At 40.7% G+C, this 19,349-nt stretch overlaps 1 protein-coding gene across 1 annotated transcript; it reads left to right on the forward strand.

Annotated features, from left to right (window-relative positions):
• The first annotated feature begins 10,455 nt into the window (after positions 1 to 10,455).
• LOC125908521 (olfactory receptor 145) lies at positions 10,456 to 17,794 on the forward strand. The gene is made up of 3 exons (XM_049611345.1): positions 10,456 to 10,555; positions 16,046 to 16,112; positions 16,846 to 17,794. The coding sequence occupies exon 3, from the start codon at positions 16,847 to 16,849 to the stop codon at positions 17,792 to 17,794; it is 948 nt and encodes a 315-aa protein (XP_049467302.1). The 5' UTR covers positions 10,456 to 10,555; positions 16,046 to 16,112; position 16,846.
• The last annotated feature ends 1,555 nt before the right edge of the window (positions 17,795 to 19,349 follow it).

Below are 19,349 nucleotides of genomic sequence, written 5' to 3' on the forward strand. Positions count from 1 at the left end.
TAACATGCATGTCAGCACCAGCACTCATACAGTTTGATGTTGATGTCTACTTCCTGGGGTAGGTGGTATGTTTTAGAGGATTTATTGTTTCAAGCTGAGTTTAGATGCAGGGGAGTGGTACAGGTTGGAAGTGGTGTTGGAGGAAAGAAGTGAATGCAGTGGGAAAGCATTTGGCATTGGTTTTCCCATTGTCATTTCCTAGAAAAAGACATTAGACAAACTGATGCTTTTTCCCACTTAATGGAGAAGAAACAGGCAAGATGAGGTTGAGGCTCTCTCAATGGAAAATTTAATAAGCAAACAGCATCACAAAAAATAGGGGGTCAGGTCTGCCACATCCTAGGGGTTCCACATTCTCTTTTTTTTTTTTTTTAAGAAAGAGAGAGTGTGTAAGTGGGGAAAGAGGCAGAGGGAAAGAGAGAATCTCAAGCAGCTCCATGCTCAGCATGGAGCCTGACACAGGGCTTGATCTCATGACCATGGGATCATGACCTGAGCCGAACATAAGAGTCAGATGCTCAATCTACTGAGCCACCCAGGCTTCCCTCCACATTCTCTTTAATAGGGATTGTGAAGCGGGTGAATAAATCGAGAGCCCAAAACAACACATGGTTTGGATGGAAAAAAAAGTAGAGAAGAAACAGAAGCAACATTTATCCAGCACATATTATGTACCAGGCGACGTTGGGCACTAACAATATGTAATCAATAGCTTTGGAGGTGGGGAGTGAAACATTTCAAAACCAATAATTCTCTTGCCTCAGAACTTTAGAGGTTCTAGTCTCTGAAGAAATTACTGTGCCTCAATAATGAGATCTACATGATTGGAAACTTAATTTTTCAAAGTAATAAAAATTAACCTGTAGATAAAATAGCTTGTTTCTAGATTTTGATTGAAAAATCATGGAAGTGGTAATAGTTTAAGCTGAACTGTCTCTCTCTCTCTTTTTTTTTCCCCATGCTTCTTTGGTCTCAAAATGTATTCTTCAGACAAGTGCTTTTCAAACTGCGGGCAATTCAAAAGTGGCTCATGACAACAAAGCACTGGTGTAGAACTCTTGGGAAAATGTCAGGGACATCAGCAACAGCAGAAAGCCCACAGCTATGAACTTGATCATCAGATCTCAGGACTTCACTGGGCAGGGAACAATCTCTTGAGGGAGGGCCTCTGTGGAGGCAGTGGAGGACCTGTGAGCATGTGCTCTGCAGTCGTGTGTGCAAGTGATATGATATTGCTGAGTGTGGGCTTACACAGCTGTCAGGATGGAATCCCAAGACACAATGGATTCACGCAGCTGGCCCCAAGCAGAGAGTGTTTGCAGTTCCAGTTTTGGGAGTATCTGTGCTAGCAGCAAGAGATGATTCTCTGAATAACATGGCAGGCTAGGGGCCAGGACACTGGTAATTATAGGGAGACTTGACCTTGAATATGTCCTTATTGGTAGAGAATGCCGAGATTGGGACTTTACCTGGAATGGTGCCAGTCAGCTTTCTCTCAGTAGGAGGCGGAGCCCTGTGGTTTTATGCTGCCCTCTCATGAATGAAGTGTGTGGGGAGAGGGCGTACTGTGGGACCAGGCCACCCATTTAATTGGTGTGGAATTTGGTTTGATTTTTTAAAAAATGCATCGAAGGCCTGCATTTTGTTGTTTGGGGTAGGAATAGGGATCCAAAACTCAGCTAGGACTGCTTCCACTTATAGTATGCTTTGTCCCAGGGATGTTTGGCTCTGAGCCCTGACTTATTTCCCAAAACTGCTCTGCATTTGGTACATGTTTTACCTCCCTGACTCTGGTCTTTTTCCATAACATTTTAATCTCATTGTTAGAGTTTCCTTTTAGACCCAAAGTTCTGGAAAAGCTAGAGGATACTTGGCAGAAAAGAATATATTAGAAAGATCATCAACTTTGAAATTTGGAGGCAAAAGTTCCCCACTGTGGTTTTAAAGGTATTTGTACCCCAGTTGTCTTTTCTGTAAAATTAGGAAAATAGTACATTCTTTCAGAATTGCAAGAATTTATTAAGATAGTGTATAAAGTGGGTTTCAAATTATACACTGAGGTACAAGTGTCAGCTCTTGCTTTAAATGTGGGTTTCGAACTTACTGAGGCTGGATGATGAGGAGCCAGGATATTGGGAATACATCCTCAGAGACAGGAAGACTCTGATTATTTGCTCAGGACTGTATCCCTTCCTTAGTCATATGGCAGAAGCTCTCTCCAAAGGGAGGGAGTGGGGGCAGGTAGTGCAAGGAGGGGGCCTGAGAAAGTTATTTTTTAGGAGGTATTAAAATTGAAGTGTTTGTTTATGGCAAAACCATTAGGCCAATGTACAGAGATACCACAAACTCAAAGAAAATGGATTATCAATGGCTAAGAATTTGGCTACTAGAGTAATACAATTTGGAATTGCTTGTTGGGTTCTCACTTCTATGAATTCTTAAAAAAATATTTTTTAACGTTTATTAATTTTTGAGAGACAGAGACCAAGCATGAGAGGGGGAGGGGCAGAGAGAGGGAGACACAGAATCCAAAGCAGTCTCCAGGCTCTGAGCTGTCAGCACAGAGCCCGACATGGGGCTGGAACCCATGAACTATGAGATCATGACCTGAGCTGAAGTCAGACACTTAACCGATGGAGCCACTCAGGTGCGCTAGCTACTTCTGTGAATTCTAAAAAGTTAGCAACTTCTGTAAAATTCAGTTCCTTCATTTGTAAAATTAGTATAATTTTATACTAAAGTTAGTATAATAACAAGTAACAAGTAACAGGATAAGAATCAATTTCATTAAGAATTAAATGAGATAAAGTATATAAACAGTACAATGTCTGGTTTAAATTAAGCATCTAAGACATGCTAATCATTCAGGGGCACCTAGTGGCTCAGTTGGTTGGGCATCCAGCTTTGGCATAGGTCATGATCTCGCTGGTCCCAAGTTCTAGCCCCACATCGGACTCTGTGCTGACAGCTTGGAACCGGGAGCCTGTTTCAGATTCTGTGTCTCCCTGTCTCTCTCTCTGCTCCTCCCCTACTCATACTCTGCCTCTCTTTCTCTCAAAAATAAAACGTTAAAAAAATGAAAAAAAAAGAAATGTTGATCATTCATATTATTGCTATAATTTGAAAAAGCTGCTTAAATATTAATGTCTTTCTAGCACATGTCAAAATTATATTCACTTATTAATGAGGAAACCAGTAGGAAGACAAAGAAGCTGATTCTAAGAGCATGTGAAGTATAGGTGAAGCACACACACACACACACACACACACACACACACACATACAATTTTATACAGGTGCATATAAAATCACATACATGTAGGAAAAGGATGCTAAAATAAGATTGCTGTGTTAGGCGTATGGTTAATTAATGTTTTACAGGGCAATAAAACCATATTATCTTTAGGGTTAACTCTTATTGAACTATACAAATTGAAATGACATCAATATATGCAAAACTTGCATGTTATAAGGCTAAAGTTATAAGGCTGTAAAAGGCCTGCCCCTTCATCAGTTGTGAATTGTTAGTCAAATACACTGAGATACTCTCTTAGACTGTCAGTTTAGGGTTAAGCAGGTATTCTGGAAAATGCTTAAGCTCAATAACATAGATCTAATCAATCATCTGTTTATATTCCTCCATGTTTGGGATATACTTTTCTTTAATGTTATTAAAATAATTTTTGGAAGGAACAACCTAGATAGAAGATATTGAGCAGAAATGAGACAACTTATTATGGTAACTCCTCCTCTCCATCAAACCAACCAAGGTCTTCTTGATTTCAGAAATCAGGAAGGTAGGAGGAAAAGGGGCCCAACATCTGGAGCTTTTACTGCCTACAACAGTGATCTCAACCTTGGCTGCATTTTGAAATCGTCTGAGAAACTTTGGAAAATACCGCTGCTGGGGCCCCATTTCAAAACTTCTGACTTAGTTGGTTTGTACTCTGGCCTGAGGATCAGAATTTATACGAAGCTTCAGGTGATTCTACTATGCAGCCACAGTTGAGAACTTTGGAGCTACAACTTACAACTTTTTCAAATATTCTAATTTTCAAATATTCAAATTTCTAGAGGTGAAAACCAGCCTATTTCATTAGTTGACCTTGTGAATTTAGTTCACTTTAGAAATAAAATACCCCTTTTCATCTGGGCAATTCTGAAATGTATGCCAGGGTATGAAAGAATAAGGCTGCATGGTCCCAAATCTAGGTAATTTGTGATGCAGTTGATAGAGCCTGGCATTTGGATCAAGGTGACTAGCCGCTGAATCTGTTTTAACTTTTACCAAGTGAGGAGCCAATTTTTTTATCTGTAAAATGAAGAATCAAACAAATTCAGGGGTGGTTTAAAGAGGATATAGGATAATATATATGGAAATAATTTTCAAATGTTAATATGCCATTGAAGTGTAAGTTGTCATCCAGGCATTTGGGTTTACCTTTTGTTTTCCCCTGAGCTTAAGCATTTTGGTCCAATATGGCAGAGGCCTCTGTCAATTTAGGGAGAAAGTTATTAATAACTGAAGCAGGGAGCATAAATCGGGGTGAAAGCATTTTTTTTGACACCTGTGCCACATTTTAGTTAGAATCTGAAGTTATCAGCTTTAATGGAGTAAGGGGATAATAGAAAACTTTTCTTGTTTTATATAACACATCTATAATATCTGCACCGTGGCCAGGCTGTCCTCAGAAAGGTTTCAAAAAGGCTGCTCTAGTTTAATCATATCCTATTCACTTTGTTGAGGGAGGCATCCCCACCCTATGATTATGGGAATGGCTGAGCACACAACACTCAGCGATGGACAGACAGCGTAACAGAAGGTTAATAGTCACATATACTTAACAACCCAGGAGTGCAGGGCACAGCACCTGATGCAGGTCCACAAGGGGTTGCATTCAGGAACAGGGTGAACAACCAGGGGCTGGGGGAGGCAGGCTTTCTAGCATTGAGAGGACTAAGTACCCACTACTTCCAACGCAAGAAGGTAACTGGCTTATTTGAATAGTTTCTCAAACTGACAGGGCACTGAAACTCTGGGATACTCAGGGGTGAGCAGGGACTGTGCTTGGTCCCTCTGATAGGAAGGGTTGTTTGGGTAGGAGACCTCATCAGTGGGACCGGAGTGGAGAGAAGAATGCATAGTTAGGCTATTTGAGGCTCTTCTGGTTTCCCCCAGATGTTGAGATAACACATAATGTTGGGCCTTAATTTTAGGTCTTAGATCACACACATACATTCACAAAAATCACACGTTTGCATTTATGCTCTAAAGCAAAGCTATGCATATGTATGCGGGTATATATTATGTATGAAATTAAATGATCAAAAAGAAAGGTACAGGTCTTTGATCATCCATGCTGAATAGCTAGTTTTGTTTTGCATATGGTAACTAACTAATGAGTGACAGGATTTTTTTTAATCTGACAGAGTTTAGGGCAGGCTGCCCCCAAATATGCCACTTTGGCAAACTGCTTATTTTAAATTCAAGTTATTTAAGAATCAGCCAGTGCAAAATGAACAATCTGACCCTCTTTTGTCCCCCTGAAAGCAAGAAATAAATCTCCCATGTGAATGGTACCTTCCCTGTACCAAGAGGTAGAGGGATCCTTACCATCAGAGACAGGGAATTCAGGGCCAAAGAAGCCTACATAAACAAATCTTGTTGCTCTTACTAATTTACTACCCTACATAAATTCTGTTTAGAATTTTTTACTAAGTGAAGCCTCAAAACATGAAATTTTCTTTGTCCTCTGAATTTCTCACAGATTTATGGGTTTGTGTATGTGTTTTATTTGTTTTTGTTTTTGGTTTTTTTGGGGGGGGTGTCTAAATTGTATAAAACCTGCACGTCTTGGTTATTTCTTCGGGTCTCAATTTTGTTATTGGGCTCCATGCATACAAAATTAATTTTTTTCCTGTTAAGCGGTCCTCATGTCAATTTTAATTCTTTGACCAGCCAGAAGACCTTGAGGGGTGGAGGATAATTTTTCCTTCCCCACAAATCACCGCTGAGAAGTTGAGTTTCAGCTTAAATAATCAATTTAGCTATGATGTGAGGCTGGATGGAGAGGTCATACAAGAATAAGAAGATTGTGTTAATTTTGGTTGTTAATTTTTTATTTTGCTTTCATTAAAGAACACAGGAGAAGGACATTTTAGGGAGAAGACAATTTCACATGGCTGAGTTTTTGATGTGTATTCAAGACATTCAGGTGGGGATGTTTGCTAATCTGTTGACAGTGCAGGACCTAAGTATAAACTAGACAAATACATTTGGCAGCTATCAATTGTATAGAACGAATGTATGGAGTGACTGCATGTTTATCTCCAGAGCTGCCTAGGGCAAGGTACTGACCATTAGCCGATCCGATGGAATGCGTTTACTAAAGATAAATGGTATTTTATAACCACGTCTCTGAACTGCTTTGGGGCAGGATGCAACAACTTGGAAACATTATCTAGTAATAATAATTGGATTATAATAGTTCAAGAATAATAATAATTGCATCAGGTTTCAGCAGAGCCTGGGGGTTTCAACAGTTCAGGCTGGTCACATAGGTCTACTATGTCTACAAGACCAGCTCATTTTAAGAGTAGCAGACTTTGGACTTCTTGGTATCAAGAAGTTTCTCATATATGTTGGTGGTGGTTCGAGACCTGAAGACAAAGTGCATGTTGTGCAACCCAGTGGTGGGAGGGCAAAGAGGCCTGTGCCAGACAGAAATATCTGGACACCCTTCATTGTACACCCTTCTGATATTGCTGTACCTTTACTTGAGATAAAGCTGTTATTAGTATATAAAAAGTTTGAAGCTTGTGAGCCCTTTTAGCAGTTGAATACTTAAGGCAATTAACAGATAATTAACCATCAATAGATGTTATTTAAATTGTAGGATAAGAGAGAGGACGTTGGAAATTTCAAGTACTTCAACATTTAATGACAGGCAGGGAAGAAGACATCTGGTATACTGTATATAACATCACGAGGTAAATAAGGCAGGGTTTTTTTGGTTTTGTTTTGTTTTTCTTTTTGCTGTTGTTGTTGTTAATAAGGCGGGTTTTGATATTCCTGTGTACAGAAGAAGAAATCCCAGAATGAGAGACATTTTTAGGTTTCCAAGGCCGCACAACAGATCTTTAGACTCCTAAATCTGGCCCCTTCAACTACATCACATTGCTTCTTGATTAAAACTAGTCTTTAGAAACATTCTCTAGAGAAACCTTTGAAAAGTGCAAAAAAAAAAAAAAATCCTTACAGAGGTTTTGTGGCTTTCCCTGACCAGAAGAGATGTTAAAAAATAGAATCTTCACCATGTTACAATTAGGATTTCTGAGACATCTCTGTCCAACAAGGAAAGAAGTCTGTTGCTTCCTATATTAGTGAATCTTCATTTATAGGATTTTTTTAAATCAATTGAGACATTCCCATTAATGGCTAGAATAATCTCCCCTCCCTCAAACTGCCTTTAAATAAGGCCATATTATCTCCTTGTATTTGCCACCCCCCCCCCCCCCGCCCCCAGCACAATACTGGAACATGGTGTGTCCATAACATACCTTGGAATCATATATTTTACACTGCTAGTGTTAGTGTAATTTGCTTTTTATAGCACATATATTGCTGAGTTAAATGTCACTTAAAAATGGATTCCTATTTTAAGAGCCACAAACTGTGGGCTATGATGAAACTGAGCTCCGGGCAGCTCCTAATTTGGGAAGGCTTTGTAGCTCTTTCTGTCACTGGGTAACTTTCCTTTGCCAGTCCTCAAAATGCTGGTAGCCTTCTTCTATTCTGTAAATATCTTAATCCTGGAGGTCACACCCAATAAGCACACATCACCAGGCATGACTGTCAATTCAGTGTCAACATTAGTATATTTAAAATGTCAAACATATTTACAGTGAAACCAGTTACATATAATCTACATTATTTATTTACCATTTAGAAAAAGGTTTACAAAACTATTTATATAGGAAACTTCTAGCAAATTCCTTCAGTATTTGAAAAATAAATATATCCCTGAATTTATCAGTTTGCACATCTGGGCTTTTATGGAACCATATGTATATTTCCTTCTACTGAACTTAGTAAATATTAATGAACAATATGTGTGTTCATCATTGTGTTCCATACTGGGTGTGTAAATTAAATAGTATTTCAACATATGATTGTGTTTTGCAGTAGCTTGTGATACAATCGGGGCTGGGCTGGGGAAATTGACTCCTGAAGCAGTGGATGAAAGGCAGAATTTGATCAAGTAGGTAAGAAGAGAAATAGAAGAATAAGGGCCCTGTGATACTTCATTAATTCAAAATTTATATTGACCGCTGACCAACGCAGGAGTTAGGCACCAACTCCCGGGAAGTCAAAAATTTGTGTATAACTTTTGAGTCTCCCAAACTTAACTACTCATAGCCTACTGCGACCAGAAGCCTTTACGGATAACATAAGCAGTTGATTACACATATTTTGTATGTTATATGTACTACATACTGTATTCTTATGTAAAGTAGGCTAGAGAAAAGAAAATGTTATTAAGAAAATCATAAGGAAAAGAAAGTACATTTATAGTCTTGTGGTGTATTTATTGAAAAAAAATCTGCATAAAAGTGGACCCATGCAGTTCAAACCTGTGTTGTTCACAGGTGAACTGTACTTATTAAACATATGATAGTTAATCCTCAGAACAGTCCTCTATGCTAGGTGTTAACATCTCTGTTTATACATGGGGTCACTGAGATATAAACATCATAAAGCTTACTCGGCCAGTGAGTGAGGTGATCAGAACCCAGGTCATTTAACTACAAAGCCTGCTTGGGGCCACTGCATTTGTCTTCACCGACACATTTACTAATGACTTCTTCCTCACTTGTGTTGAAAGGTTCTTTCCTTTACCCTTGACTTGTGGTTTCTGTGATCCTCTATTTCCATGATTTCCCAATACGAGTCTTGATTTTCTATCAAGCTCTGATCTCACAGTGACAGCTGTTTACTGACCATCCCTCTTAGATGTACGTTCATCAGTTGACATTCAGGTCTAAATTCTGGCTCTTTATTTTTCCTCTTTACTTCCCTTTTCTGTGTCCCGGAATTGAAATCTTAGTCACATTTGATACTTGAACTTTCATCTATTCTCACCATCGTGATCATTAATCTAGCAAATCCTGCTAATTCCTCCATCACTACAAATGCCTGGAGGCTCAAAGAGACGGGGCTGTCCTAACTACAAGATAAGTAAGTTTGATTCCTTTGATTCAAGGAAATGTTCTTGTGCAAACTAGGATAATAACACCTATTCACAGAATTTTTGTAAAAACTAACTGTGTAAAGCACTTAGCATAGTTCCTGGCACATAGTGAGCATTTAAAAAATGTAAACTATTGGGGCGCCTGGGTGGCGCAGTCGGTTAAGCGTCCGACTTCAGCCAGGTCACGATCTCGCGGTCCGTGAGTTCGAGCCCCGCGTCAGGCTCTGGACTGATGGCTCGGAGCCTGGAGCCTGTTTCCGATTCTGTGTCTCCCTCTCTCTCTGCCCCTCCCCCGTTCATGCTCTGTCTCTCTCTGTCCCAAAAATAAATAAAAAACGTTGAAAAAAAAAATTTAAAAAAAAAATGTAAACTATTAATACTAGCATTAATGTTCTTGAATCCATTGAATGATTATTTTAAGCATGACAATCTGTACTTTGTGAGGATTATTCATTTACCTATAAATGACATAGTGTATGTAAAACTACTAGCTTGGCACATAGCGTTCATTATGTGTTAATTACCCCCCTTCCCCCATATAGACCTCCAAGGTCTAGGATTCTACGTTAAATATGTGTATTATTTATGTAGAGATTTGTATGTTAAGTAGGTGAAAATGCTTACTGAAAGTAAATTGAGATTAAATACGTACAGAACCACGTAACTCTTGATATTTGCTTAGAAGTTAACTGTGGCTATTTCAAACCAAGATCTTTGTTTGAGCCGCCATCTTTTCTTTTCTGTGAGGTTCTGCATCTCTTCTTATGAAAGTGTTACTTGTGCTTGGCCTCCTCTGGTGTGTGGTGATGGCCAATGCACTTGGGACCAGCTTTGTGCCACCAGAAGTCTGTGGGTTAATGCATGTGCGTGAGAGACATTGTATTGCATTTACAGGTACCACGCATGGAATGATACAAATAGACTATAATGGGGAAAAAAAGACGGAAAAAATAGAAATAAAGAAAGAAGCACTATATAGAGATGCAAGTTTTGGAAAGAGGGCAACTTCGCAACAAAAGAATACAGTTAAGAATAGTTCTTCCTACACTGCTTCCTGCTTGGGCTTCATCTGCTCTTCAAGGAACATGACTTTAGTGAAGCCCCAGTTGAGAAGATTTTGAGATGTAGTTCCCATGGCAACAAGCTCCGAGGTGACATAAATCCAAAGGAACTTTTCTTGGTTGTTCTATCATCCAAACAAGAATCTTCTCAGGCTTCTAGAGAAAAGTCAGTTTTTAATGAAGCTTGGGTCTTCTTTGCTGTCTGTGCCCCATGGAGCCCTTTTCCTGTGGGTCTTATTTCAGGTTTGTGATGATGATTTATTTTCTTTAATTGTGAGTTGACTAGAGAAGGAATGAGAGCAGGGACTGGGATTTATTGTAATCACCACAGCAGTGGCAAATTTCTAAGTATAAGATTTGTGCTTAAGGTCTTAAGTGATTTAAACATATATCCCTCGTGTGAAGGATAGGCAAGCACTGAGAATGCACAAAAGTCACCCAACATTCACACACAAAAGACATACACACATACACAGGACTGATACAGGGGTTGTAATTAGCTTGCCAAGTGGAGGACAGACAGGTGCCAAAGCAATTCTTTTTTTTTTTTTTAATTTTTTTAAATGTTTATTTTTGAGAGAGAGAGAGAGACAGAGAGACAGAGAGACAGAGTGTGAGAGGGGGAGGGGCAGAGAGAGAGGGAGACACAGAATCTGAATCAGGCTCCAGGCTCTGAGCTGTCAGCACAGAGCCCGACGTGGGGCTTGAACTCACGAACCATGAGATCGTGACCTGAGCTGAAGACAGATGACCAATCGACCGAGCCACCCAGGCACCCCAGCAATTCTGATTATAAACCCAGTACAAGGTGACTCCCTACCATAATGCACCTCTCATCAATTGAGCGCTGTTTCAAAATTCATAAGTAGAGATCTCTCTCTCTCTCTTTTTTTTTTTTTTTTTTTTGTTATAGATTTTTTTTTTGTAAAAAAAATATGCCTGGAAGAGGGTGTGGAATGTGGATGATCCCCAACAAGTCCTTAGTGGACTGTGTTGATGAATTTGTGAGCTCTTTCCTGAGAACTGCTTTTGACAATTGAAGGTAGAGCATGCATTAGGACTGTGAGTTGTTTGGGGAAGGGGAATTTTTACCGAGACTAGAAATGGGCACAAAAAGGAAAGATCAGAGGCTGTGAATGAAACCTCACCTGACCTCATAACTTGGCCTCTGTGGTGTGGTAGAGTGTGGTTCTAAGAAAAATAGGGCATCCATGGTGGGACAGGAAGCAGGGACAGGTGGAATACTCAAGGACCTGATCCTGTCTGTCATTAAGTTACATTGGAGAGTTGGGCCTTAGATAAACTTCTGAAGAAAAAAAACACTGCTTCAGCTTTCTCTTATTTCTGTCAATCAGTTCTCCTCACTTCCTCCCTATATTAGCCTCTCTTTTGCCCCTTACAGGCTCATCTAGCTCTTAGCTGGCTTTTTCTCTCTCTCATTCCCTCCCTAAATTATATATATTTTATGTAGGTTTTCTTTTCTTTTTTTTGCCTTTATTATTATTTTTTAATATGAAATTTATTGTCAAATTGGTTTCCATACAACACCCAGTGCTCTTTCCAATGAGGTGCCTTCCTCAATGCCCATCACCCATCCTCCCCCCGCTTACCCCCCATCAACCCTCACTTTGTTCTCAGTTTTTAAGAGTCTCTTATGTTTTGGCTCCCTCCCTCTCTAAACTTTTTTTTCTCCCTTCCCCTCCGCCCATGGTCTTCTGTTAAGTTTCTCAGGATCCCCATAAGAGTGAAAACATATGGTATCTCTCTTTCTCTGTATGACTTACTTTACTTAGCATAACACTCTCCAATTCCATCCACGTTGCTACAAAAGGCCATATTTCATTCTTTCTCATTGCCACGTAGTATTCCATTGTGTATATAAACCACAATTTCTTTATCCATTCATCAGTTGATGGACATGTAGGCTCTTTCCATAATTTGGCTATTGTTGAGAGTGCCGCTGTAAACATTGGGGTACAAGTGCCCCTATGCATCAGCACTCCTGTATCCCTTGGGTAAATTCCTAGCAGTGCTATTGCTGGGTCATAGGGTAGGTCTATTTTTAATTTTTTGAGGAGCCTCCACACTGTTTTCCAGAGTGGCTGCACCAGTTTGCATTTCCACCAACAGTTTAAGAGGGTTCCCGTTTCTCCACATCCTCTCCAGCATCTATAGTCTCCTGATTTCTTCATTTTGGCCACTCTGACTGGCATGAGGTGGTATCTGAGTGTTGTTTTGATTTGTATTTCCCTGATGAGGAGCAACGTTGAGCAACTCTTCATGTGCCCGTTGGCCATCTGGATGTCTTCTTTAGAGAAGTGTCTATTCATGTTTTCTGCCCATTTCTTAACTGGATTACTCATTTTTTGGGTGTGGAGTTTGGTGACTTCTTTATAGATTTTGGATACTAGCCCTTTGTCCGATATACCAAATATCTTTTCCCATTCTGTTGGTTGCCTTTTAGTTTTGTTGATTGTTGCAGTGCAGAAGCTTTTTATCTTCATGAGGTCCAATAGTTCATTTTTGCTTTTAATTCCCTTGCTTTTGGAGATGTGTCAAGTAAGAAATTGCTGTGGCTGAGGTCAGAGAGGTTTTTCCTGCTTTCTCCTCTAGGGTTTTGATGGTTTCCTGTCTCACATTCAGGTCCTTTATCCATTTTGAGTTTATTTTTGTGAATGGTGTAAGAAAGTGGTCTAGTTTCATTCTTCTGCATGTTGCTGTCCAGTTCTTCCAGCACCATTTGTTAAAGAGACTGTCTTTTTTCCATTGGATATTCTTTCCTGCTTTGTCAAAGATTAGTTGGCCATACTTTTGTGGGTCTAATTCTGGGGTTTCTAGTAGGTTTTCTATAAACATTTACCAAGGTTTTTCCATGTGTCAGCCTCTTTGCTAGGCCCTTATGATTTAATTTATCCCTCACAACAGTCTTATGGATTATTATCATTATTCCCATTTCACAGATGAGGAAGGGTGAAAATCTGAGATGAAAAAAATGTTTTATGAGCTGCTGCAAGCCAGGTCTGACATTTGGTTCTAAAGATACAAACATGAATAAACTTAGTTCTTACCTGTCCCGGCTCAGGGAGGTATATGGATGGTCACAAAGACAGCAAGATGTCAGGAGGAGCTTCAGTAGATCTAAGTCAAGATACTAGGACTTTCTGGCTAATGTCCATTAGGGTATGAGCTGGTAATGATTTGAGATCCTGTTCCTTCTAGTATTTTGGCATTTTGTTAGGGCATACTCAAGAAATAAAAATTCTCTGATATGTGGATTTTTTGGTACTTGATAAATTTACTGATTCATATTTATTTCCCTGACCTGGAATCAAACAGGTTTGGGTGAGGCTGCTTCCTCCCAGGTGAAGTAAGGAACATTTTGGTCAAACTTGCTCCAAATACTGTTTTGGGAGCACTTCAGCTGAGAAAAGCCGTGCTGGGGACAAGGACTTATATGGAGGTAGCTTATTTCTGGAAGTGATCTAAGGGAAGAGGAAGAGTGAAGCAGGGAAGGATGGGAAGCCAATCCAAGGCAGGCCATTACGGTGTTTGCCTCAATGGGAAATTCACAACCCATCTCTCTGAGGCCCCGTTGAGAATCCATGAGGAATGGAGCACTAGAGACACAGAAGAGCAGAGCATTTATCCACTGACTCCCAGGGGTGTTAACTCCTTCACACCTGCAGGTTTGCACATGCACCAGAGCGGCTGGGGGGATTCCAGCAGACAGTCTGTGTGGTGGCAGAGATATCTGCCAAAGCAGTCCAAAGTGGTACAGCTGGTGAACCGTGCTTCTTGACTACAACTGCGTGCAGCCAGCTGCCACAGCAACAACAGAAGCCAAAAAGATGGGCTGAAACGAGGCAGAAACAATGTCCAACACAGACAGCCTGGTGATGGGACAGGGCCTTGCAAAATTGTTCAGAGCAGAGGGTAGATGATACCACAGCTATAAGGCAGGGGCCACATTATGTGATTTTTACTGTGCCAAAAAGTTTAGAAAGCCTTTTGCCCCATTTAACTCTTTTTCGAAAGTCCATACTTTGTCCTTTGTCTTACTGTTGTCCTTGGAGTTAAAGCATCCTGTCTGAATTACAAGATAGAACATTGCCTGGAGGGACTGCTGTATAAAGCCACTGATGTCTGATAGTAGCCTGTTAGACTAATTGGTCTTCCTCAGCACATCTGATCATGTCATTCCCCTGATCATGCCATTCTTCTGTTCAAAATGTTCCATGGATTCACACTGCATACACATTTCTTGACATGGCATTTAAGTCTCTCCCTACTATAAGCCTGGGGTGCTGTTCTAAGTTTGATGTCCAATTATGCCCTTTCCTTGTGCTCTGCATTGTACTCATCCAAGTCAAAGAGCAGGTGGGCTTCTTTTAGAAAGGCTGGAAAACCCCTCCAACTGGAGAAGTTAGAGATTCAAGTTTGATTCCAGACTCCACCACCAACCAGCTGTGTGACTATCTGGACCTCAGTTTTCCTGTCTGGGTGATGTAGGGTTGGAGGGCTAGATCAGTGAATCCCAAACGTGGCTAAACACCCCAATCACCAGGGACAGATTTAGAGGTAAAAACAGATCATAAAGTTCCACTTCTGGGATTTGAATTTATTATGTTTGCATTGGAGCAGCAGTAAATGCACTTTTAATATGCATAGGCTCATCTAACTCAACTGTTAGGACTAGATGGTTTTTAATATTGCTTCAAATCTGAGACCCCAAAAGTGTGAATTAGCTGTCACTGGGCTCAAGCAAGACACTGAGATACTGAGGCACAGTGGGATAACTTCTGTCATGAGGGAGAGTTAAAAAAGAGCAAAGTAAGCAAAATAGGGACATAAACGTTGGTGGTTTGGTAGGAAGAAGGGAGTTCAAGCTACGAGGTCATCAGAGTCAGTATGAGCTCACTGGGAGCCTCCTGAAAGAGAGCTGACAGGGTAGAGGGCAGGGGCCATCAAAAATTCCAACAATTTAGCAATTTTGGAAAAAATAGTTCTTAACTGATGGGGATTTTTCTTTACTGCTAAACTCCAATTCCAAGGGATTACAAGGAGTCTGTTTCTCCCTGAACTAGATATTATGGGATTTCTGTGATAAACTGAAATTTAAGTCGTGTATGGAATACCCTTCTCTGAACTTGAATAGCATTTTACTTTTACCTTTTCTGTATTTTATCATATCTTTTTCAGCATACTAAGTTCAGTGTATTCTATCTTATCTTTTCCAAGAGATTGTCAGACCCTTGAAGGCAAGAACCCTGCTTACATATTTTATTATCTCCCATAGGCAGATGTTAAACACAATTACTAAGAACACCAGATTTGGAGTAAGATGGACCTAGATTTAATACGGCCTTTTTAATTTAACATTTGGTGAATTACTGCACCTCTAAAACAGGAGTGATTAAACCCAGTTCATAGGATTTGGGGGAGAATTAAAAGGAAGTATTGTTTGTGAAATGATTTTGGACCCTGGACTGCTGGGGTCGGTACAGAAGTGCTAGGAATGTTTGGTATATATAATAAGTTCTCAATAAATGGTAAGTGATTATTTTTGCACAATGCTTTGCATTTTACTGAGTAGATGTTAATTGGAAAATGAATAATTCTTCTAAAAGCCCATTCAAATATTATCAAGGGTACAAGCAAATATTCATTTTTTTAAAAAGTTAGTTTCTAGGGCTGTGATCCCGGGGGATCCTCTGACTTTCTACTTCTAATCAGGTCCCCAGATCTCTAAACCTAGAAAAACACTGCTCAGTCTCCTGTCACCAGCTGGCACTGATTATAGGTAAGGATCCTGTCTCCCTTCTACAAACTGGAAAATAGCCTTGGGGCAAAGCCTCCATGAAATATCACCATCTTTAGCGCAGAACAAATTCTAAGGCCGTCCAAATTCTGATCCTTCAAACAGGACAGGAGCTAAAATGGTCTGTGCTTTGTTCCTTTATCTGCGTTAGCATTATAGCCATTTATCTGTCTGAACAATTGAGGATAAGAACAGGACTGAAAGGCACAATTGAGGCTCTGGGCTGAAGAAGGGTGAGTGACTGAATCTGGGCTGAACTTTTCCTAAGTCCCCAACCTCAGGTAGTAAAGGCTTTGGGGAAGACCCTCTCCCATGGGTGACCATGGAGTGGAAACTCCAGGCACAGTGGGCTGGCTCCCACCTCTTAAGCGGACTCTCCTCAGGTATTGGCCCGAGGTTTTATAATCCTGAGCATAAGCTGGAGTTGGAAGGACACAATAAATAGACCAAAGACCCAGGAGACTCCTGAGCTCATCCTTGAGACCCTTCTTCCCAGCAGCATCTGCCCTCACCATGGAGAAAGGTCCACCCTCCAGAGGGTACTCTAGTGGCAGACTCCTTAGGGGGCTGTGAGAACAGACACACAGGCATCCCGAAAGGCCTTTCTGCAAGTCCAAAATCTCTTTGTGTGGATCAGGTTTTCAAGAATGGGAGGAAGAAGGGGCCTCTGTCTCTGTCTCCCTTTCTAAGTGACTTTTTCCTCTTGTTTCCACAGAATGCCTTTAATGAGAATGGCAGCTGAGAACTCCTCTGTGACAGAATTTATCCTTGCAGGCTTAACCAACCAGCCCGGACTCCGGATGCCCCTCTTCTTCCTGTTTCTAGGTTTCTATGTGGTCACTGTGATGGGGAACCTGGGTCTGATAACCCTGATTGGGCTGAATTCTCACCTGCACACCCCCATGTACTTCTTCCTCTTCAACTTGTCCTTCATAGATTTTTGCTATTCCACTGTTATCACTCCCAAGATGCTGATGAGTTTTGTCTCAAAGAAGAACATCATCGCCTACACAGGGTGCATGACTCAGCTCTTCTTTTTTCTTTTCTTTGTTGTCTCTGAGTCCTTCATCCTGTCAGCAATGGCATATGACCGCTACATCGCCATCTGTAACCCACTGGTGTACACAGCCACCATGTCTCCTCAGGTCTGCTCGCTTCTTCTGTTGGGTGTCTATGTGATGGGGTTTGCTGGGGCCATGACCCACACGACATGCATGGTGAGACTGACCTTCTGTGCCAACAATCTGGTTGACCACTACATGTGTGACATCCTTCCCCTTCTTGAGCGCTCTTGCACCAGCACCTATGTAAATGAGCTGGTAGTTTTCGTTGTCGTGGGCATTGATATTGGCGTGCCCACAGTTACCATCTTCATTTCTTATGCCCTCATCCTCACCAGCATTCTCCATATTCGTTCCACTGAGGGCAGGTCCAAAGCCTTCAGCACATGCAGCTCTCACATAATTGCCGTTTCTCTTTTCTTTGGGTCAGGGGCATTTATGTACCTCAAACCATCCTCTCTTTTACCTATGAATCAGGGGAAAGTGTCCTCCTTGTTCTACACCACCGTTGTGCCCATGCTCAACCCGCTAATCTATAGCTTAAGAAATAAAGACGTCAAAGTTGCTCTGAAGAAATCATTGAGCAAAAAGACATTCTCTTGAGAAAGGGACGATACTTAGGAAAGTGTTTTTTTTCCTTTCCTTATATAATTCAGGTTCCATTGGTTACATAGAGGAAATTTTAAATCTTTCTCGAAGTTTATGCTCCCCATTTTATTTATCCTGAAAGCTATAAGGTACTCAATATTTAGAGGATCTTAAGAATCACTTAATTCAGTTCGCTTATGTTTCTGAGGATAGGTCCAGGTTTATGTACCTTCTCCAAGGTCATTCAGTTACTCAGCAGCAGAACTGTGGCTAGGATGTAGGCTCTTGATTTCTAATTCTAGTGGCCTTCCACTATGGCTCACTTTCTTCCTCCATCAGCCCTGGAAGATTTCATTTCAAATGTGAACTGATCTAGGATGTTAAGATCCAGTTCTATCTACAGAAATTTCATGCAACTTTTCAAGGGCTAATTTTAAATACCACATTTTTGCAGAGAAGGTAGGAGGTACAAAACTTTGTTGAGATGGTCTTGGCTAAATGACCAAATTCTTCAAGAATTTTGCAGACTACATGGTGGGGAGTATGCTAGGACCCAGAGAGCAGCAAGCATGGTAACTCCTCAGACAGTAGTGTGGAGCTTCAGGGACTTGGACTTGAAAGGATTTGGTCATGCTGGCTGGAAGACCTTGTAGAAAGTATCAAAGTTATGAAGTACAGGTTTGAGGAATTTTTCCCACACAGCCATTTCCTTGTTTTCAAATTGTGCTTTTAACACTTGGGTGGAGAAGTCTGAAGCTCAGGGTGGTCAGCTAAAAATCTGGAGAATATTTCAGAACCATAGAGAAGACTTTGTGTTACAAGCCAGTAATTAGGTTAGCACCACACAGCTGCCGGTCAGCAGAAGAAATGATGACTGACTGTTATGGTAATGTATATGACAGAGACTACGTGAGGTATTCTCTCTGTGCCTCTCTAGATCAACTTTCTGCCTCTGTGTACCTTGCTCCAAGTCCTGGGAGGCATTCCCTAATGGATCTTGTCAATGGGCTCCATGGCCATCTGGTTTCTGGTTGGGTTAAGGCAATGGCGGCATCAGCAGAGAAAACCAGAGAAAAAGAGCACGATACTATGATATTTATTTCCCTGACTTTCTTCCAGGGGGCTGTAGTCACTGAATGCCTATTTCCTCTTTTGTCTCTTCATTCAAAGGGGTGGTAGTGTTGCTTCTACTAGCCTCTACAATCCTTTTGGGGTTTCTCTCAACCACTCTTTTGCCTGTACCCATGCAAATAGTGCCCTTGTTATGTTTTTCAATTACTTTGTTTCAGGGGATCATCTGTTTTCTGCTGGGACTCTGATTGACACACCTTCCAGCAAAGGGTGGAAGGATTATACAGTTTAGGTTTGCAAATCCACAGCCTAATGGTACTGTGTAAAGGGAGGTAGAGTCGCTTTTTGGTTTAAAAGGAAACTGTAAGTAGTAAATATTTCTTTGAGAAGCAACGATACGTGAAATGCTCTGAAAATACTTTTGATTTATGAGATTCTTTTTAGGAAAATTCTCTTCTATTTGTAAAAATGAAGTCTGGATGGATATAGAGTTGTATCA

This window comes from Panthera uncia, chromosome D1 (genome assembly GCF_023721935.1).
Source record: "Panthera uncia isolate 11264 chromosome D1, Puncia_PCG_1.0, whole genome shotgun sequence".
NCBI classification, from domain to species: Eukaryota; Metazoa; Chordata; class Mammalia; order Carnivora; family Felidae; genus Panthera; species Panthera uncia.